This window comes from Nomascus leucogenys, chromosome 25 (assembly GCF_006542625.1).
Source record: "Nomascus leucogenys isolate Asia chromosome 25, Asia_NLE_v1, whole genome shotgun sequence".
NCBI lineage: Eukaryota > Metazoa > Chordata > Mammalia > Primates > Hylobatidae > Nomascus > Nomascus leucogenys.
The window spans coordinates 15,417,159-15,440,471 of NC_044405.1; the positions used below are offsets into that span (position 1 = coordinate 15,417,159).

Below are 23,313 nucleotides of genomic sequence, written 5' to 3' on the forward strand. Positions count from 1 at the left end.
TTCTTTTATGACGTTCTCAAAAAGTGAGTGACAGATACCACTCTTTACTCTTCTTCCCTTGTATGCACATATACTTAGCCTAACCAAAGTATAACACTCACTTAAATATTTCCAGTTAAATTGGGATAATACAAATTGTAATGGCCATAGACTCTAATTATTCTAAATTGTTATGCTGTATACCACTCGTTTGTAAATGCTAACTTTATTTTTTTCTAAGAGTCCTTTTAGAGATGAAGACATTTCTGCTCACTCGAGTAACTGTAGGATAAGTTAATCAGAAATGCCTAGATAATAAAAAGCTAAAAAAAAAAAAAAGCCCTGCAAGGTATGTATAGTTTAACATATTTCTGTTAAGATTTCTTTATCGATACTTTCCCTGGATGTTAAAATTTCCCTAGATTTGAGTACTTACAATAATAATCCCTCTGGCCTCACCTCTGTGTCACATGTGCACTCTCTCATTTAAGACACATCTCAAAATTCTCTACAACGGGCACCCTGATTTAAAGAAACCACACTGATTAGTCCAGTGCTTTTTGTATTTTAAAGCTTTTATGAATTTTGTTAGTTGATTACTATTTCTCATTCATTCAAATATAGATTTTTAATACCTTTCAAATTAGTTGTATGAGAAAAACAAAGTTGCAAGAAAACAGCACTGAGAAGGTTAAGAACTGTGGCGTGCTTACTGAGTATTTATTTCAGTTAAGCTTCTGGGAGCTTAGTATTCTCAGTTAGGAAATGAAAAAGTTGGACTTTTGGATCTTTAAAGCCTCTGCCTCATCTTAAACACTATTGTTAATTTATTTATGTATCTTATATAGTTTTTTGTATATATATTATATAAGAAATTATATATATATATATATATATATATATATACACACATATATATTTAAGTCTATGTGCCTTCTACAGCTTGTTCAAATAGATTTCTGGGTCTGATTTCTCTCTCTTTACAATTTATTTATCATTATTATTCCAAGAAGAGTATACTGTTTAGGCTAAGCTCATAATGGACAATTATTTATAACAATTTTGTTGTGTTTTCTATGAAATTATGTTTTTCCCAAAGGAACTTTATTTGTGATATCATACTGTCTATTTTCTCACAAATGTCCCACAGATGTAGCAAATCATCAATCCTTCCACGTTAATTGGAGCCTGGATGATAGCATGTGTTCCCTGTTGTTCAATCTGACCAGGAGGAATATTCTCATGAGAAGCAGAACAGATATTTCAAACTCAGTTGTATGTAGCCTCAGAACATCCTAAAAGCATAACAAATTGGCATGGTCTGTGTGGGCCTGATGCCTCCCCGCTCCACACCACCAGCACTCACAGACATTGCCTTGCCTAGTTATTCAAAATGCAATGACAACCTTATGTATGATTTGTCTCCAGGTAGAATAGGTAAAAGACAGAGAAAAATGCAAATTGGAATCTTATTATATAAATATGAATTTATCTATGAATACATGTATATTATATATGATATGCAGTATATATTGTAATGTGTGTAATGATATATGTAATGATATATATGTAATATATAAACTAAAGGATAATTATAATAAATAATACACAACTACATGTGTATTTGTATATAGTTATATATGAATTTATGTATACTATGTAGTATATGTCATATATTCAGTATTTTGGGCTGTAGTGTGTATAATATATGCAATAAGTATGCTTAATAATATGTATATGCAATGCTTATAATATATATACTAATGGAAATAATCTGTAATAAATGCAACCATATACACACTTATTATATTATATATTATTTATATAAATATATAAAATATAGGTTGGGCATGGTGGCTCACACCTGTAATCCCAGCACTTTGGGAGGCCAAGGCAGGTGGATCATGAGGTCAGGAGATGGAGACCACCCTCGCCAACACGGTGAAACCCCATCTCTACTAAAAATACAAAAATTAGCCAGGGGTGGTGGTGCGCACCTGTAGTCCCAGCTACTGAGGAGGCTGAGGCAGGAGAATCACTTGAACCCGGAGGTGGAGGTTGCAGTGAGCCAAGATCGCACCACTGCACTCCAGCCTGGGTGACAGAGCAAGACTCTGTCTCAAAAAAAACAAAAACAAACAAATAAAAATATATATACACACAAACACACATATACATATATATACACACATATACATATATACATACATATATGACATAGAGAGAGAGAAAGAGACAGAGACACTAGTGCTAAATCCTAGGCCACAGTTGTTCAACCTTCTGGCTTCCCTGGGCCACACTGGAAGATGATGAATTATCTTGGGCCATACATAAAATACATTAACACTTAGGAGAGCTGATGAGCTAAGAAAAAAGGTTTGGGCATAATTTTCATATCTGCTACCACAGATAAGCAAAAACGTCCTCACATTCAAAGGGTTGGACATGCATGGCCTAGGCTTTCCGATGCAAAGCCGAAAACTGAAATTTAAAAAGTTTATTGTTATTGTTGCTTCTTTCGTTGCTGCTTTAATTTTAAAAAGCATTGCTTTAAATACCACAGCAGTATTTACAGCTTGAACCTGAGGGCTGAGATAGACGTGTGATAATACAAGAACTCAGCTCCATCTTTCTTCCCCTTTGAGTTGGGAAACCTGGAGTCATGGTAGGAGGACAATAAAATCCCTTAGATTTGGAGAAAACCCGTGCCCACAGGCAGGCGGGTCTCTGGGAGTGGAGGACCATGGTGTACAACTGGCCATTCAAGGTGCCACCAGGAAGGCTGAGATGAAGGCAGGATGTACTTGGACAGAAAGAGCCTGAGATAACCAGCAGGACTTGAAGGTCACTTGGAGTGGGTGCTGCTGTGTGAGCCACAAATTCCACCCCAAAGAGGCCCTGGGTAAGCGTCAGCTAAGTGAGAGACCAGATGGAAAACGCGCTGAGTCTTGAAGGATGAGCAGCAGCAGAGTGAGCCACATGGGGCTGCTCAGTCAGGGATTTGGGCAGTGAATGCAGTGCATTAGAGGCTGATACCCAGGACCTGGTGGAACAAGCTACACCCCAGTGGACGTCCTGGAGGAATAACAGCAAATGCCTCTCCTTTCATGTCTTTTATCTCTGTAGGGAGAAGGGAGAAAATAGATTCAAAATAATTTACATTTGAAATAGAAAGCGAGGAAACTCCCCCTGGGGCCACATCAAGGTCCTCACTTTGATGTGTGCCAGTTAACATTAATTACAGGGAAACAAACAAAGTTCCACACACTGGATGCTGTGTCTATAAATGTTAAATGTAATACAGCTGCTCATCTTCATGCAGCATATCAGTTCATCCCAATGACAATAAAATAAAGCAGATACTGCAGAGGGGATTACAGATATGGAGATCAGCAGAGGCACCCATTACGTGCTCACCACTCACTACTCTCCGACAAAGGGTTGGATTTACTAGGAGGTTATGTGACATGGCCAAGCTAAGAACCACCAGAAGTGGAAGTACTCTCATTCCAGTGCACTTTTCACTACAGCAATCTGCAGGCACATGTCTGCTTTAATAATCGAGAATCTACAGAATATTATCCTTAACTAATCATTGTTCAACCGGACAAAACACATTAATGGGAATGAAAGTGAAAGAAAACTTTCACCCACAATTCTACCATCTTAACAAAACCAATAAACTTCCCTTTTCCACATTAACTAACTAAAAGTTATCATGTATAAGCAAGAATGAACTGTATAAATTCCCAACCCAAAGTATGTAAAACCATACACTATGGTCTATATTATTTTGTATGCATTTTTTGCTTATTGCTTCTTACGGATCATATTTAATGAATGCTTTATTTCTTAAGTAACCTCACCTCAGTTACAATGGTTAGAATGGCTGTTATCAAAAAAGAAAAGAAATATAACAAATGCTGGCGAGGATGTGGTGAAAAGGCAACTCTTACATGCTGTTGGCAGGAATGTAAATTAGAACAATCATTATGGAAAACAGTATGTAGGTTGCTTTAAAAACAAAAAATAGAATTATCATATGATCCAGCAATCTCACTTCTAGGTATATATCCACGGGAATTGACATAAGCATGTTGAAGAGATATCTGCACTTCAGTTCATTGCCACATTATCCACAGTAGCCAAGATACAGAGTCAACCTAAGTGTCCATCAGCGGATGAATGGATAAATAAAATGTGGTAAATATACACAATGGAATACTGTTCAGCCACAAAACAGAATGAAATCCTGTCATTTGCTGCAACATGAATAAACCTGGATGACATTATACTGTTATTTTCTTAACGATTCCCTCCTGTTGAACATTTAGATGATTCACAATCATTTATAAAAGTTCTTGCCAACTCAGTGGACATGCATGGAAACAGCCTTAGGGTTCAAATATATCCTAAGAACAAAAGGAACAGCACTACCCAGAATTCAAAGGGCAAATATTGCCTTTAGATTTGAAGAATGGCTCTATCTGATTAATCCATTTTTAGGAGACAAAGTACAGTAACATCTCATACAATATAAACATAGCCAGTTCATCAGAATGCAACATCTGTTTACGGATTACTTAAGTATGTAATCCAACATTTTAGAAGTTTAAAATTTAGGAAAGAAGAAAACCTTTAAAAGTTATAATTGAGTCCTCACAATGAAAGAAAGTAAGAACACTTAATTTTTACCATCCTTTCCCCAATCTGCATTATGAAGTGTTTTTTTCCCCACTCTGGGAATTAAGTATTGATTTTTAAAGGCATATGTAGACAATTTTGCTAAGAAAAGTAATCTGTGCAAATAGTTTCCTGTGACTTTTCATTTAAAGACATTAGCACTTAAAGCATCTAACAGAATGTTACAATGCTTGCATCAATATTCAACGGTAAATTATATTTAAGTACAAAAAGTATAATAGTTGAAGACCAAGATGCTAATGGATAGAAACAGCTAATATCTGACTTTCTACAAACTCACTGCAGAATTCTAAAGAAGACGTATGACCATCAGATTAGCAATTGTTATATAAAGCTTATTTCTTCAATGATTTTTTCAACATTCAATATTGTTGTCTTTAAGGACACTCTTAGAAAACCCTGCATGTAGCATATTGTATGGAATGAACAAGACTTTTTCCTTTTTATTTCCCTTGATACAGTTGCAGATCTTTATGTACTGCAGAGTAGGTAGAAACAGTAACAGAAGAAACCTTGATATGGGTTGAATCTTTTTAAAATATAGATTTTATTTCTTAGCACAGCTTTAGGTTTACAGAAAAACTGAGAATACAGTACCAAGTTCACATGTACTCCACATCTTCTTTCTCCTGATATTATTACGTTAGTATGGTACAGCGTTAAAATTAATAAACCAGTATTAATAAATTATTATTAAGTAAAGTCAATCTTTATTCAGAGTCCTTGGTTTTTACCTAATGTCATTTTGTTGTTGCTGTTCCGGGATTGCATTCAGGATAGCACATTACATTTTTCTCACTAAGCTTCTTAGGCTTCTCTTGGTTGTGACAGTTTTTCAGATTTTCCTTGTTTTTCATGACTTTGGTGGTTTTGGTCAATATTGGTCAGCTATTTTGCAGAATGCTACTCTGTTGGAATTTGTCCGATGTTTTCTCATTATTAGAGTAGGGCTCTAGGCTTTGGGGAGGAAGACCAGATAGGTAACATACCATTTGCATCATCTGTTACCAAACGTGAATACTAGCAGCATAACCTACCACTGCTGATGCTAACCTGGATCCCTGGCTCTTCTGCTGAGCAGATTTGCTTATTCTCCCTGCTTATTTATTTCACCATTTATCTATATCAGTATGCACTCATGGGAGCATTTCTTTACTTTTCGGCACTATAAGATCCTCCAGAATCATCTTATGTATCTCCCTTCCCAGTACCAGAATAATATTTTTTTTTTCTGAGGAGCCCTAGGTGCCAGGAGTGCTCATGGTTACTGGGGTATCATTGTTCCTAAGCCCTCTCAGCAGACAGAGCAAGGAAATACATGTGTGTGTATACCAACCCATATATAGGTTGAGTTTTAATCAATCATTAGATAAAATAGGTGTTTTGCCTTAAGATTGTCTGTGCTCTTTGAATCGTTTAATGTAAAAAATTATACGTTTTAATACTTTTTTGAATTTTTAAAGGGAAATAGTAAGTTGTAGTGAACTGTTAGTCTCCAAATTGATGACAACTGATGGTAATAATAACAATTAACCATTGGATTTTTGTTAAATGAAAACACACAGGCATAATTCTGATATAAAAATCTGCATTATCACACTTCTTTTGAAACATTAATAAGTACAAATTTTCAATAATAAGGCTGTTGTATGGTTGCTTTATTTTGTATTTTTGCTTTGCCAGGATACTAGTAAACTAGCAACTAATCAAAAGATACAACATGACCTAATCTTTCAAATTTAACTGCTCTACTTGACGAATGTGTCACATAATATTTTTAAAAGCTAAAAGAAAATCTTTTCAAGCTGTGGAAGGTGTTTCTATGAGATTAATTTGTGGCCAGTAGTTTGCTTATTATTTAGTCAATATCATTGCTTGTTAATTTCAATTTGTGACTAATCTTACCTTAGATTTCATTATGTACTTTAGAAAATTCCCAAGTTTTTAATAAGAAAAAAGTAAAATATTGTCCAAGTAACCTGGGAAAGTTATTCTAAAGAGTTTAATGTTTTCAGTAGTTCATAACTGAGATTATAAATTAAATATTTTTACTTCTTTCCTTTTTAAAAATTTTCCTCCCAAGATTATTTTTCTAATTACTTTATTATTTTAAACAATTAATTTAATTATTTTAAATAAAGTAATTGGAAAAATAGTGACAGGGCTGTAAAATAAGTAGGCAGTTTCCAATTTGATACAACAACCTGATCTCAGTAGTAAATCAAGATAAGAAATTAACACAGTTGATTTAGTTGGAATACATTCCTTTTAATTTGAATGCTTTTGTGTTGCCATGAAAATTTGTCATTTAAAAAATCAGATAAGCATTTTAAAACAAAAAATAGCTTAAATTTTAAATATAGACCTTTAATTTACCACAAATTACATTCCTAGAAAAGATATTATAAGTCTAACATGAATTTTCAATTTAAAACAATGTTAAAAAGCAAGTCTAGTGGGAAAGAAAAAAACGAGAAAAAGAAAAGGAAAATGGCCCCAGATCAAATTTTATGCTAATAAAATGGTAAACCTTTAGAATAGATTATGTGGTTTTAAGAATATTTTCTAAATAAAAGAGGGCAATAAGTATTAAACATCTAAGTATACTTTTTTGAAGAAAAAATATTTATTAAGCATGCAAAATACCTGGCACCATACTAAGTGTTTTTTTTTATTAATTTGTATTTTTATTTTAAGTTCCGGGTACATGGGCAGTATGTGCAGGTTTTTACATAGGTAACCGTGTGTCACAGTAATCTTAATCCTTAAACCTTTAAGAAAATGTTCTGAAATTGGGAATGGCAGACTCTGGCTTAGAATGAAGCAGCTGCAGAATGTATGGCCATGTGACTTTGGATGTGTGTGCTGAAATTGCAGTGGTTTTACCGGCCCATGTCTCCTCAAGTGTGCACTGGGGAGCATGAGTTGAGTGGGACATTAATAGCTACGATTCAAATCAGGGTCTTCCAATAATTAAAATGTGAAAGACACTGGGTTAAACAAAAGAAACAGAGTGTCTGTTTGTTTTGCTGCAGAATTTCAAAAAGCCTTTACTATACAAATGTGCCTCATGCATCTCCAAGTAAGAACATTTCCCCACGCTTGCTTGTTCAAACAGGTAATTGTGGAGCACAAAACTCTCACCCTGTTCATTAACAGACAGAAAGAGAGGGACAGAGTTATCTTCCTCAAGATCGAAGGTATGCCATGCATTTTACATATGATATATTTCATCCTTATGATAAACTATAAATTTGTTATTATTATTTTCTCTTCTATAGATAACAAAACGGAAGGTAACAAATAATCTTCTTGGTTTCAGTCAATTAGAAAAAGGCAGCTGGAAATATGAATCCCCTTCTCCCTGAAGTCCTCCATTACTCTTTCTTCTAGTCTAAATAGCTTTTGGAAAATCTTAGAACATAAATAATATATCCTATGACATATGGATAATTATCAGTGAAAAAACAAAACAGAATTGAGATCTCCACTACTCTTTCCTCTAGTCTAAACAGCTTTTGGAAAATTTTAGAATATAAATGATATTTCCTATGTTATATGGATAATTGTCAGTGAAACAACAAAAGAGGATTGTGAGATTACCACCACCACCATCTCCATCAATCCTTCCCCTTAACCCATCCCAGTTAATTGCACACTCTAACAACAAACAGTGTGTTTGCTAGGCACGGGTAAGTAGTGAGGCTTCCTCTCCAACTTGATTGCATTCTTTGAACCCTTTCAAAAGAGAAATTCTGGAGAGTCCACTGATAATATCAGTTTTTCTCTTTGCTAGTTGCCTCACATACAAATCACACTCACTTTTAAGTAATTTAGTTACCCTGGATAACCAAGAGCAACAGGTGATTTCTTATATTTGATTTCCACTTAGTACACACAGTGAAAGGGGAAAGATCTGCTCATTTGCAGAAACATGTTAACATTAGTCAGGCACTCCCTTTTACGTAACACTGTCAGATACTTTCTCTCTAGATTTTTCCAGTGCCCATTGGAGTTTTCAAGTTCATGTTAGGACCAATATGGTGTATACTAAGCTGAAATCAAATATAAGAGAAATGAACTCTTGCTTTTAGTTATTCCGGGTAACTAAATTACTTAAAGTAAGTGTTATTTATTGTTTGAACACACACTTATGCTGTGTGTACTTGGCATACGTAAGTCCATACACAATATGGCATAATTTAATGCAAGGAGCTCAAAACCTGAGACCAGAATAGCTAGTTTCAATTTCTAGTGTTTCTACCAGTAATAACTGAACTTATGCAAAGTCACTATCTCAATGAAAACCAGAGATCACAAACCTTACAAGAAAAGTAGCTGAAGTTGAGGTCTATGTAATGTTAACATTAGGCCCATAAAATCAATATTAAATGAAAAGATGAATGACACAGGTAAAATTGTTAAGGGAAAAGATCTGCTCATTCTCAGAAACATGTTAATATTAGTCAGGCACTCCCTTTTATATCACACTATCGGATACCTTCTCTTTAGACTTTTCCAGCGCCCATTGGAGTTTTCAAGTTCATGTTAGGACCAACATGATTTTGAAGACACAGATGCTTCTCTCAGTGACTCTACCTCCAGCCAAAGAGGTCTTCCTAAACACAGGCAACTCTCCTCTGAGTTTCTGAGTTTCTTCCAGGTTTGGCAGCATGCACCACTCTCCACACTCTATGCATTTGGAAGCCAGAACCTATTCCAAGTTGACTATGCAGTTGATGTAATAGATCAGTGGCAGAACATTAACTAAAAACTCTTCAAAAACACTATTTGAAAAAAATTTTTAAATGTCCACATTGAAAATCTGATGAAAAACATCAGCAGTATAGATTGCAATTGCCAGAATGCAAGCCTCAAGGGGCAGATGCTGTCCATTTTATTCACTGTTGTACATCCTGCAATTTTGTAAGTGTGTCTGGCTCATGCTAGAGAAGTAAGAACTCAAATAATATTTGCTGAATGAAGAATGAATATTAAAATGATGAAAAAACTAAGTGCCTAAAAATAAAGTCATGGGTCTGTACACACTTATGTAAAAATATGAACAACTAAAAACATTACTTGGAACTTTGGGGATCTTTGGGTTAAAATATCCAAAAATGATGCTACAGCCAAGGTAATGATTGACATAAAATAAATTTGGACCTCTCTCAAGGAAATAAAAGCATGTGAACAATGATATTGTCACTATAGATTTCCACACTATTCATATAAATCTCCATAATATTTCTATTTATGTGATGTACTTAACTACATAATAGTACCGTATTTATTTGGTGGTTTTTTGGCAAATTACAGAAATTAGTGTATTTCATCTTCCCTTGTGAAACAGGAAAGGCTGATATCATTACTGCTAGTTCACAGATGAAGAGATTTAGGCTCAAAGATATTAAAGGTCTTATAAAGATACACCAATCAACTGTTAAGTCCCTGTTTAGGAAGAAAATGTAAATAATAAAAAAGGTAGTAAAGACAACATAACAATAATAATAATACAACAAATGTATCCAGATATTACTCAAAGCCCTTTCATATTGAGCTCTTGCCAATGAAACTGTGAGGTTTGCAGTAGTTTTAATTCAATTTATCAGATGCAACAGCAATGGCCTGGTAAGACTAAATAACCCACACTCACTCGTCGATGTATCTAGTAAATTATGGAGGTGGGAATCAAACCTATGCTTTCTGACACCAAAACATGCTTCAGAAAGCCTGGCTGCCCACTACTCAATTCTTAATCCTATTTTTACCATGACCTCTATAATTGTATGTGTTGAGATGATGCACACAAATATATTATCTAACTATCTTTCTGCAATCCTTATTATAAATATTACACATCTGTCCTAAAATCGCATATGCACTTGGAATTTTTTTTTTAATTAATGGTGGTGGGCCACATCTACTAAGGTTACCTAGATCCTGTTCTAACCATTAATTATAAGTCAGCCACCCAATTAAGGAAGTTATTTGTGATTGTGAAGCTCACAGACCAACTAATTGCATATGTCAACTAACTGGTTGTTGATATACACTGGTGTATAGAGAGAGGCAGGAATGACTCCAGCAGCTCCACGCAATTCCCAGCAACCAGCTATATTTCTCTTCTATGCAAGCTGCTGGGAAACTTCTTGAGTGCAGTAATAATGTTAAGGGCACCACTATCCTACCGACCTTCTCTGTCTCTTAACTGTTGCATAAGATTATAAACTTTCCAACAGACATTCACAGTGTATGCTCAAATCATCTGTCTATGTGAACCCAATACCCTCTCAAATATTCAGTACGCATGAATTTTATCTTAGCTTTTATCCTTTTCTCCAAAGCTGAAGCTTAAGCAGACACTTTGACAAGAAAAGTAGACCAGTAATTAATTCATTCAAGCATCTGAGTGCCTTCTCTATATGAGGACACAGTACTAAGTGCCTAGCGATTTTGCTATACTTTACTTTGAATATTTTAAGTCACTAAAAAACATGCCAGTTAATAATCTAGAGATCTTTTTGTTGGTTGGTTGATTGTTTAGTTGATTGGTCGGTTGCTTGGATGGGTGATGGTTTGTTGGAAAGAAGGATGGGACAGGATATAATAAAGAATACAACTCTCCTTTCTTTTTCCTTACACACACTCATACACATACATAAACTTTGGCTCAGTCCCCAACCACTTTTTGTTAATTTTTTTGTATTCAATATTGCACTTGACTGACACAAGAAAGTCACTGTAGAGAAACAGGTTTCCTCTGAGGTAAATCTGGTTTCCACAGTGCTAAATTGCTCATTTAAAAGCATGCATTGGTCCTTAGGTGCATAAGGGGCAACAGTGCTCATGTCAGCCACAGAACACTCCAGGCCAGAAGAAGTAACACATTTGTACTGCACATAAACAACACCAGGTCATGCCATGCCATTTTATTTTATGCATTTTGGCTCCCATTTAGAAAAAAGAAAACCTCATTATCTTGTGGCATGTATTTGTAAGGTCAGTGAATCATGTTGGTTGTTTTCACTTTGAAAACTACTTTTACATAGATGATTGTGATTGTTTGGAGCTTAGAAAAATACTCAGATCTGTGAACAAATATATCTTAAAGCATCCCTTTCCCTTCTGCTCCTAAGTTCCTTTAGATGTGGGGATACAGGAAAGGAAAATGCTACCTTATATTTGTTATACAGGGATGAGGAACATTGGCTAGCACAGCCATTTCTAGCATCCCTAGATTTGTCTCTTTCAAAAGGTAAAAGACACAAGCAAAACCCCAATTAAGTTAATAAGTATTGGAAATTATAACACACACACTCATTACTTACTTTCTATTGTTCAGAATTTTTTTTTTTTGACCAGGGTGAGTAGAGTTTATTGCATTCCCAAAAACCCAGGATGTTAAACCTAGAACTTATCTCAGATAAAGGATATTTCAGTTATGTATAGTAGTAGGTTTTTTAAAAAAAAATACTTTGAAACTATTTTAGAAAAGACTCTAAACTATCCAATACAATGCACATTAAAATTACCTATAGTTTAGAAAAAACATGTGTGTAGTTAAAGTTAGTATTTGAGATCTGCAGCTCAAAGTAGCACATTTCTATTTTTCTTTTAGTGGGCATGTTCAGTGATTAAAAAATAAAACCCACTATGTTCTGAATTTTTGTAAAGGGGCTAATTGTAGGTCAGAGCTAGTAAAGTAACTGAGCAATTTCAACTGCACAGGAAACGTCACTATGCCAGTGCCTGGCACTGCTCCTGGCATATTCTGTTAGTTCCTGGAAAGGGGGAGGTAGAAGTCCTCAGAGATCAGGGCTTCACTCTTGCCGTTGAAAGTGGAAGATGGGAGAAGCTAAGAGACCCATGTGATGTCACAACTTCACCTGTGGCTCCCTCTGTGACTGTGTCTCTAAGAAGCCCGATGGGTTGGGAAAGGAGGAGGGCAAATGAGATTAAGAGAACAATAACTGGGTTTAGTTTGAAAGGCGAAGAGCTGTGTCAACCCTCAAAGCTCAGAAAATGCCCTGTGCAGCCACAGACCAAACCTTGGTGGTGGGTGCTGTACACTTATGGCTGTGAGTCCATGCCCCTTCCACTGTCCTTGCCTTTTGTCATCTTTGGGCTGCCCACATTCAGCCTTCCGGTGTCTTTTTATCTCATTCGAGATCAGAGCCCTGAATCTCCTAGGAAGCTACCTGGACTGGGAACTGGATCTTGCTCAGTGGCAGGCAAGCGGGCAAATTAGGGAGCAAGTGGGAAACTTAAGTGTCTGCTGATGTTGCTAACTGACCGTCCTTCTCACTCTTCGAATCTTCAGCTCGAAGTCAGATCTGAACTCTGCCCCAATCTAGTGGAACCCGTCAGAGTTGGCAGACTCCATGTGGAAGAATCCAACTTAAGCATAAAAACTTGGAGGCTCTGGGGTAACAGGCTCTAGGATATTCCCACATCCCTAGTGGTCCCTGTATTCTATTCTTGAGATTCGTGCATACTTGCCAGTGCCCAGAGCCCAGGTTGCCAGGCACCGGGACTGCGGATCTGGACTGCCAGACGCCCACCCAGGAGGCTGGGAGAGCTCATTTCTGCGCCCAACTCAAGTGGCTGCAGCGGCGCGCGATCCCTTGCCCAGAGTAGGGGTGCCTGTCCCTGCAAACCTGGATTCCCGCACTCTAGCCCGCGTTCCTGGAGCCCAGATTGAAAAACCCGCCAACTGTACCTCCCGGGGAAGCCCGGTACCTTCCAGGAGGAAAGCAGTGACGCGGCTCCCCCTTTTTTGTGTGGCTTCCCATGCGCACTGACCTCCACCTTCCCCAGCTCCGGCTCCTGCGCCGCCGCGCGCTGCCTGGCCCGGGACCCGCTCCACCCGCGTTGGTGCGGCGAGCGACCACGTCTCCCGAGCAGGCAGCCTGGGGCTCACTCACCGATCCTGAGTACTTGCGGGGCGGTCTGAGGGAGGATATAGCAGAGGAAATAGAGGAGTGCCCAGCTGGTGTCCCTGGTCCAGAGCCCGGGCTGGGAGAGGAGTGTGCCGTGCTCCATCTTCCTAGCTTCTTAATTCATGCCGAGATACAGCCGCTGCCGGACGCCCGAGAGATGCACCCAACTTGGGCCGGGTCCCCGCCTCATCCTCTCTGGATGCTCCGGTTCCAAGCACGCTGCGCCCTCCCCACAGAGCGAGCTCGAGGGAACCCGCGTGGGACCGCGGAGCTGGCTGGCAAGGCTGAGCTCGCTCGGGGCTCCTCAGTGCTGTCGCTAGCCCATCACGGCTCCTCCTCCTCCTCTTCCATGGGCCGCAGACCGCGGAGGATCAGCGCTCTCTGGCTCTCGGAGCCCAGAGACCAGCTGAGGAAAGTTGCTGCCCCGATCTGCAGGAGGGTCTCCCTCATTCGTCCTTTGGTCAGATGCAAAAGTGGGGGGGTAGGTGCAGACAGAGGAGGGGAAAGGGGGAAAGAAGACTAACGAAGAAGGAGAGAGGGTACAGGGTGAGTTGGTGCAGGGGCTCTGAGCAAGCCTGATGAGCTCCAGCAGGTTAACTGGGAGGGAACCACGTTCTGGCTTCTCTCAATCTTTGCTTTCCTCCTCCCCTCGCTGGCCCCACCCTTTATTTACTGCCCGCCCCAACCCTACTGATCAAGATACTCGCGCGCGCGCGCACACACACACACAGACACACACACACACACACACACACACACACACACACACACACGCTCTTTTTCTCTCCCTCAACTTTGCGCTCTGCTGCTGGGAAGTCGATCGAGTGTTGCATTATCAAGACAGATCAAATCTAAACTATTGGTCCGACCAGAAAAAGCCTCTGCTGTCCGCTGTGAGTGGCAAGGAAGCCTTCTTGGTAATGTCCCTGTGCACCTGTTAGGGGGTCTTATAGACAGCCGGCTATGACTCGTCCCATCATTTAATGGAAAATCACCTCCAATATTTTGGAAAATATCGGGGCTCCTATTTTAACTCTGACAAGGATGAAGAACAGGGGAAGGGGGAGAGGAATGAGAAAGCTTCAGTACTCCGAGATTATAGTGGCTTCATTCCTATTTGGACCCGAGCTAATCTCTTGCAAATTGCTTCCATTTACACTTGCCACTGAGACAGAAGCAGCCTCCAGCGCCGCTGCTTTTCTTCATTTCTTTTAACTGTCAGGTTTGAACACTGAAAGATAGGCTATTTTAGCAATGTAGGTTTGGAGACTCTTTCTCTATAGAAGGACAAGGACACTTCCCTAGGGAAATTAGCATTTGATTATGTTGGCTTAATTTCCTTCGAGTTTTGTGGGGAATGTTCTATATATATGTTTGCTAGTTCTGTATTAACATCTCTTTTTTTTAACTGGTAAATAGATTTTGAAGAACTGACCTAATCCATATGAAAAGTATGTCCACAGTTGTTATATGAGCCTAGAGTGGGAAACAATTGCAAAAGGAATCTAATATATCTTAAAGTCCATTTGCGTATTAATTAATTAATTCATTCATTCATTATTCAACAAATACCTACTGAGTATCTTGTTTGTGGTGTCAGACACTATACTTTTCACTAAAAACCCTATGGTGGGGAAAATGCATGTTCACTCTCCAAGGGAGGTTAGAACTCCACTGTGGAAAGCTGGTCAGTTCATATCTCAAGTAGTAGGCTTGGTTCTGGACACTTTGGGGTGAGAGTTAACAAAGCAGAACATATCTGCAGATAAGAAGAGGGACTGATAGGGATTTAGGAATGCATTTTTGCATGGAAAGAGTGAGGAAACCAAGAGGAATTAGGAGTACATGCTGGTTGTCTTCAGCCATTTGAAGAGCTCTTGTGTTAAAAGAAAGTAGCCTTATTCAGTGTTAGTTATGTGAGAAGAACTAAGAAAAATAAGATTGTCAGAGGGAAATTGTAGAAGAGTAAATTTTGTCTCATTCAGGGAGCATTTTTAAGACGAGAGAATATGAAACAGCAGCAAGGCTGGGTGTGTTGGCTTACATTGGAGCACTTTGGTGACGTTGAGGAGGGAAGATGACCTAAAGCCAGGATTTCGAGGCCAGCCTTGGAAACATAGCGAGACCTTTCCTGTGCAAATAAAAATTAAGAAAAACAGTAGCATGACCTGCTTCAGAAAAGAGGCAAAGTCAAACTATTCATTTATTTATGCATATTTTTTGAGAGCCCACGTTGTGTGAAGTATTGTGCCAATCTCTGGAGACACAGAGGGATATGATTGCTGCCACTGTGGAACTCATGGGCCTTAAAGTATGATGAGCTTTACAAAATGGTGCTATGGAAGTAAAGAAAAAAAGGAGTCTAATCCCATTTAAGAGTTTGGAAAGGGCTTGTTCAGGAAGCGATGCTTCAAAACTCAAAACATCGGTGGTTTAAAAGGGATTAGTAAGTATTTCTTAAAGTGAGAATGAATGTAAATCTGTTAGAGGGTTTATTTTTAAAACTAAAGGTCTGTGGTAAGCATTTTCAGTAATCTATTTTCTCTGGGTACATAAAAGACCAATACATAGTAGATATTGAGTGGCTAAAGTTTGAAGACCCAAGGTCTAGAATTAAGTCAGCTTTTGAACAAACTGGGTTTAAATTCTGGTTTTACCAAGTCTATGTTTTTAGCTTTGGTTAAATTTCTATGTCTGCCTGTAGTCCATTGCTGGTGCTTACATATGTCTAGTTTTCCCCTTCTCTGGCTCATGAAAGCCTGTACCTTTTCAATTTGTTGGAATCTACCTTTTCAATTAATTGGAATCATGTGACCGTTTTTGGCCAATAAAACATGAGTGGAAGTTCCCTGCTGCCAGGAGAAAAGGAAGACAGTGAAAAAAGATCCTGCATGGCCTTCCAGGACTCTCTTTCCCTGCCAGAGTAACTCTGAAAGCCACAAGTTCTAGAAGTTAAGATGAAAGCAGCCTCAATCCCTGAGTAATTTTTTGTAAGGGAGTTGCTCTGAATGTTTCTAGAACAGCAACACACTGGCAACAATTCAGTCCCAGCTCAACGTTATGTTTTAATCCACTACAGTTTTGAGATGTTTGTTACTGCAGCATAAGCTACTCTGTACTAACTAATAAACTTTCTATGACTTGATATCTTCAACTGTAAAATGAGAATAATAATAACACTACAGGGCCATTGGAGGATTATATGAGCTACTGCACGTGAAGAATTTCCTAAGGTCCTTGTTACTCAGCATATTTTAGTTTATTTGTGGTCATTACTTTTCTGGTTAAAGGAATCCATGCATACATTTCTAGTAATAATCTGCCCCAGATTGCAGAGACTGAAATATTTTGGTTTTTGTGCAAGAAGTCAACAACACTGGTCCAATTAATTACATGGTAATCATAATTGTTCTGATACTATTTCAAGAGTTTTGCTACTTTTTACCTGTATTATCTCTGGTTTATGAGGAAACAGTTCATTTTGATAATTAGAGATATTAGAGAGATTTCCTAAAGGAAGTTTCTTGAAAACTAAATGGCACACTGCAGTTACGTTTCTGTATCATCTGTAAAATTCTGTAAAGCTTAAAACTGAAATTTATTTCCTTGTTAAAATGCTTCTCTCCACTGCTCATGTACACAGGCTCATGGTGTTGAGTTACTCATGAGTGATCAGCAGCTGCTGTTAATTTGTTTTATGCTTTTTAGAAGGACTGTATTTTGTACATATATTCATCCAGTTATTTTTTGCCCAAAATGACTCTGGTAATCACTCTTGATTCACATTTTCTCATAGTTCCCTCTTAAGAATAAACATGTCTAATTGAATGCATGCCGTCTTTTTCCCATTCCCCAGATCTTAAGCTTAAATTGATACACCGTGGTTAATAATAAAACAGTACAATGACATGCAGCATTGTGCTTCCTATGAGAGCTGGTGGCATTACTTAGGTACTAATCCATTTTAAATTACTTAATTTTTAGAAGATAACATATACAAAGAAAAATAGCTTAGCGTAAACTGGGGGATGCAAATGTTATACAGTCTTTTCAAAATGTTGTGAGCATACTTGAGGAAACTTAAAATATTACTCATGGCACTAAAAACAAAAGATCAAGTGGCTTTTAGAGCTTGCTAGTACTGTGTAGCTGATGTAGGGTCAAAATCTTGAGTTCTTGACTACTTCTTTATGCTTTTTTCGCTAGGGCATATGATATATTTCTATGATGTTAAATACTACCTTTTAGCCAAAGATTCTCAAATGTTGTCTTTTGCTCAAACCTCCAGATTCATGCAGCCAATTTTAGTGACCATTTCTAAGTGAGTCAACATCTCAAATCCTTGATTCTGTCACATGTCATTGCCCCGCACTGAATCCTCTCCCAGGTTTTCTCATTTCAATATGAACACCACCTTCCACCCAGCCATTAAAACTGGAAAATCAGGAGGTCACCCTTCATTTTTTTTCTTAATTCTTCACCTACTCCAGTATCAGTTTATTTTTATAATGGCTTTACCTCCAGAGTATGTCTTTAGTCGACTTCTCTATACTCCACTGATATCATGCTAGCCTGGGGTTTCTCAACCACAAAACTATTGATATCTTTGGTTAGAAAATTATTTTTTACGAAGGCAGTTGTCCTGTTCTTTGTAGGACTTTTAGCCACTTCCCAGGACTCTCTCCACTAGATGTCAGCAGTATCCTCCTCCCAAGGTGTGACAACTAAAAATGTCTGCAGACATTGTCAAATAAATGCCCTCTGATGTACAAAATTACCCCTGATTGACAGCCACGGCACTAGCCTAAATCACCATGATCTTCCATCTTCCATCTGGTCTATTACAATAAACTTTTAATTATCTCTCTTCTCTCATTTGCCTCTTTCTATCCATTCTGTCTGTTTGATCTAAATTAGCTTCTCCCATTAGCTTTCTTCACAAGGCCCTTCTTAGATCCCTCCTGGTCATTATTAACTCTCTACTTATTTTATTTATTTTATTACAAATTCCCTGATAGTGGACTCCTTGTCTGCTTTGTTTGCTTGAAACCTTAATGTGTAACACTGTGCCTGGTGCTTAGAGGGAGCTTGATTACTACTCACTGAATGAATAAATGAATGAGTGATGCTCTCTCATAAGATGTACAACCTATAAATTATAGCAGCAGATTTGTAAGATTGAGTTGAATAAGGAGCCTAATTTCTCTTTTAATTTCATTCAAAGCACCTACATTGATCGGCTTAATGTTTAGTGTTATCCTGAGTTCATGTCTAGGAAAACCAGAGTGTAACATTTCATGTGCTTCTTCAGATTTCGGCAAAATGCTATATGGAGTAGGGGTTTCTTTTATAACTTTATTTTCAGCAAAGTGGCTATCATTTCACATACCTTAACAATTTTACTGTAATTTCTGTACTAACACTGGTCTATTTGCCAAAGCACTGTGGAAAGCAGCTGTAGTGAAATCTTAAAAAAAAAAAAAAAAAACCTATCTCAGTTATTTATCCCTTCACATCCTATTGTAATAACCTGAGACTCTAAAGAAATTCAGTCACATGGAAGGTCTGAACCTAGTTGGTATTTAGTTAATTTCATACATATGTTGGACTCATTACAGGCTAAAGAAGAAAAAAATCCAGGCTGAGTACTCAGGGTATTGGGAGCCAGCCCTGGGCTGACCACTGACTATAGCTCACTGCTCTTGGACAAGTCACATCACCTCCTTGGACCTCAACTGCCTCAACCATAGCATGAAGTGGTTAGACTCATATTCTCCATTTCCCGTTCCAGACCTAAGAGTCAATATAAATGATAGAAATTTTACAAAAGGATGGCTCAAATTTTGGTCTCCTTTGTTTATAAATAGAATGAACTTAAGTTCCTTAAGATAATGAGCATTTATTTGTATTTATTTTATATGCCAGACACTGTTCTTCATATTTTTACAGGCGTTAACTTACCTAATACAGCAACCTTAAGAGGTAAGTACTACTGTTATGCACATTGCACATATCACAGCTAAAGAAACCGAGGCAGAGAGGTGAAGCAGATGTCAGAAATGATAGAGCTAAGTGACAGAATTAGAGCTGGGTCACTATGGTTCTAAAGCCCCAGCTTTTTAAAAAACAAATTGAGATTAAATCCACATAACATGCAATTAACCTTTTCAAAACAAACAATTTAATTGCATTTAGTACATTTACAATGTAGCAAAACCACCAACTCCAATTAATTCTCCTGTCGTTGGAAAGTCATGAGTGACACAAGAGTAGCAAAGGTGAATTAGAGAGGCAGCAGGTGCATGCATCTGCTAAGGACTTGTGGGCTGGCATAAGGACTGACTTTTCTTCTGGATGAAATGGGAGTCACTGAAAGCTTTGAATAGAGAAGTGACAGCATGAAGTTTATGTTTTAATTTGTTATGGTTTATTTCAGGGACTACATTAGTTATCAGAAGCCCAGTCAATAGGTATTGTTCTTGCCTTCATGGGGCTTATGATCATGTAAATAGTCCTGCAAATAGGCCGGGCATGGTGGCTCATGCCTGGTGGGTGGATCGCTTGAGGTCAGGAGTTCGAGACTAGCCTGGCCAACATGGTGAAACCCTGTCTCTACTAAAAATACAAAAATTACCTGGGCATGGTGGCACGTGCCTGGTAATCCCAGCTACTCTGGAAGCTGAGGCAGGAGAATTGCTTGAACCCAGGAGGTGGAGGTTGCAGCGAGCCAAGATCGCGCCACTGCACTCTGGCCTGGATGACAGAGCAAGGCTCTGTCTCAAAAATAAAAAGCCTGTTTTGAGACTTAGCGTGAATATAAAACATATTCTTTTGGGCCTAGCTTCCTTCAAATAATAGCTAATGTTTACAGAGTCCTTACTATATACCAGGCACTACTTTTAGTGCCTTGCAGTCCCAAGTCCCCATGACCCGTTGAGATGGTTACTCATATTAGTTCTTCTCTTTTACAAAAAAAGGACGCTGAGGCAGAGGGACAGAATGTAGTTTCCATGAGGAAAAGCTAATAGATGTGAGAAGAGATTTTGCAAGTGGAACTTGGCTTCTATTAGGAGCTCAGGAAAGACTGCTCAGAGGAAGAAACCTTTATACATTGCCTTAAAGGAACTTGGGAGTGACCGCAAGGGGGACGAGAAGAACATTCCAGGCAGAGAGAAGGCTCTATTACGGAAAGCAGTTCCCAGTCATAGAAAAGGTCTTAAAGCATATTTGGCTGCTGTGAGCTGGAGAGACTGTAGCACCAGATGAGATGGGAAATGTGGGCAGATTCCAGGTCCCTAGGGATCCTTACAGGCCTCCCTGAGGATTTTAGAATTTCTTCTAAAACTGATGTAAAACCTTGGAGCCAGATGCATCTTTTCCACCTGTACTCATTTGCCATCATTCATCCACCCAGTTACGTGCTTCACAAGGAGGAGTTCCCCACCAGCCTGGGCCACAATACTAGCTTCTCCTTGCTTTTGCTTCTGGTGTTCCTCCCCACTCTACCTCTCCAGAATTCTTCCTTCTCATTTGGCTTCAGGGCCACTTGTCCTCTTCTGGTCCCCAGTCATGCCCAACTCCTCATGACAGCACATTTCCCCAAACCGCTCTCAGTCCTTGAGCATCCTTTTTCTCACAGGTTACCTGGTTAAGGATTATTTATTCCTCAGTATCTCATTTCTCAGAGAGGCTTTCCTTGGGTCCACAGTGAAAAATACGTTAACCCAGTTTACCTTCTTAGCATGCTGTACTTTTCCTTCTCACCGCTTATCTCTAATTTTAACTCTTTATTCATTTGTTTAATGTTTCTCTCTCTCCTTTAGATCTCAAGAACCAGGAGAGCGGGGTTTGTGCGTGCATACAATGCTGTGGCTCTGTGCACGTCCACAGCCACCCCCGACTTCTGACATATAGTAGGAACTCAATTCATATTGGCAGACGAATTAGATCTGAATTCTTGGAATGTCAAGAAGTCCATAAGATATAACAAAGAAATCTCAGTTCAGGCAGGGAGGTATAACATGGTATATCTCCTGCGTTTCACTAACGTATTCAATGTTTGATGAAAGTTTGCTTTTACATAGTGTTTCATTAATCATTATTTTCAGCAATCATATAAGCTCAAATTATTTCAGGGAATGATTAAATAAGGGCACAGAAAACTTGAAGTTAGAGAGCCAGAAATTGCCTTAAAAAAGCTAAAATTGAAGCTCACAACCGTTACAACGTTCTAATTTTTATTCAGCCCACCCTTCCTTATGGAATTTCAATTTAAGTCTCCTGACAACAAAACACATTAAACCCCTTCATATTTAAATCATATAAATTAACCAAATTTCTAATTATTACATCTGGTTTAATTTCTCTCCTCGTAATCTCATACAGCAGATGTCATCTGTTTTTTAAATTATTATATTTTATTTATCAAAGCAATACATGCATATCATTTTAAAAGTTAAATAGTACTAAATGAGAACATACTAAAACAGTGCCACTTCTCCCTCTTCCTCCAGCTCCTGCTCTCCAACTCTTCCAACTATTTTGTCCACTATTTATGCATCTTATATTTCTGTTTCTCCGTAGTATACATAAATAGCGTTTGTTGACTTCATCAATTTGAGGTATTATCTACTGACTTCCATCAGGTCAATTGATAATATTGACATGATTTTACTCTTTAACATCTTCATCTGATTAAATTGATTTTCTCTTTCTCCTCTTTTTTTTTTTTTTTTTTTTTTTGAGATAGGGTCTCACTCTGTCACCCAGGCTAGAGTGTAGTGGCACAATCATTGCTCACTGCAGCCTGGACCTCCGGGGCTGAAGTGATCCTCCCTCCTCGGCCCCCTGAGTAGCTGGGACTACAGGTACATAACGCTATGCCTGGCTAATTTTTATATTCTTATAGAGATGGGGTTTCACCATGTTGCCCAGGCTGGTCTTGAATGCCTGGGATCAAATGATCCTCCCACTTCAGCCTCCCAAAGTGCTCAGACTATAGGCATGAACTACCACACCCAGTCTCTCCTCTTTTTAAAATACTACAATTTTATGTTCAATCACTGTTCAGGGTTTATAGTCTACTTTGCTGTCCTATCCTCATCTCCCCCCTCTTGTTCTTGTCTCCTTCTTTTTCTCCTTCTTCTCCCTCTTCTGCTCCTTCTCCTCCTTCTTTTTGCCTCCATGTCTCTCTCTCTTTATTTCTATCTCTCTCTCTCTCTTTCTCTCAGAACATACTTGAGTAACGTCCTGAGTAAAGGTGCTTAAAATAGCTCTCTCTCTAAAATTCAATTTATTCCAGTGTTGTATGTATTGCGTTAATTCCTCTCTTTGTCAACTTGTATAACTTTCTGGAACATTTTCTCAACTTTATTGTTCAATTCTTGTATGATTTTTTTCATTTATGCTATTGTGTTTTTGAGTTATTTTCATCTGACTTTTTTAATGTGTTATTTTTGTTTTATAGATGCAACATTGTTTTTTAACTCTAAGGATATTATTGGGAGACTTTTTCTCCAAATTGTCTCTTGCTTTTAAGTTCCTTTTTTTTCCATGTATTTTAGTCTCCAACTTTCAAGGTGAAAAACTTCCTTAAATGTCCTTTAACCCTTTGTTGTGTGCTCATGTCTAAGGAAAGGGGACTGGAATGTGGATTGTAAGAGCTGAATGCAATAAGCAGGACTTAGGG

General features: G+C 38.2%; 1 protein-coding gene across 4 annotated transcripts in view; it reads right to left on the minus strand.

Annotated features, from left to right (window-relative positions):
• The window catches only part of GRIK1 (glutamate ionotropic receptor kainate type subunit 1), a 429,993-nt gene extending 415,720 nt beyond the window's left edge, over positions 1 to 14,273 (minus strand). For all 4 annotated transcript variants that reach the window (XM_030806035.1, XM_030806037.1, XM_030806034.1 and 1 more), the window contains exon 1: positions 13,611 to 14,273. In XM_030806035.1, the coding sequence (XP_030661895.1) occupies positions 13,611 to 13,728 (118 nt within the window). In that variant the 5' untranslated portion in view covers positions 13,729 to 14,273. The remainder of the gene's footprint in view (positions 1 to 13,610) is intronic.
• Positions 14,274 to 23,313: the final 9,040 nt, after the last annotated feature.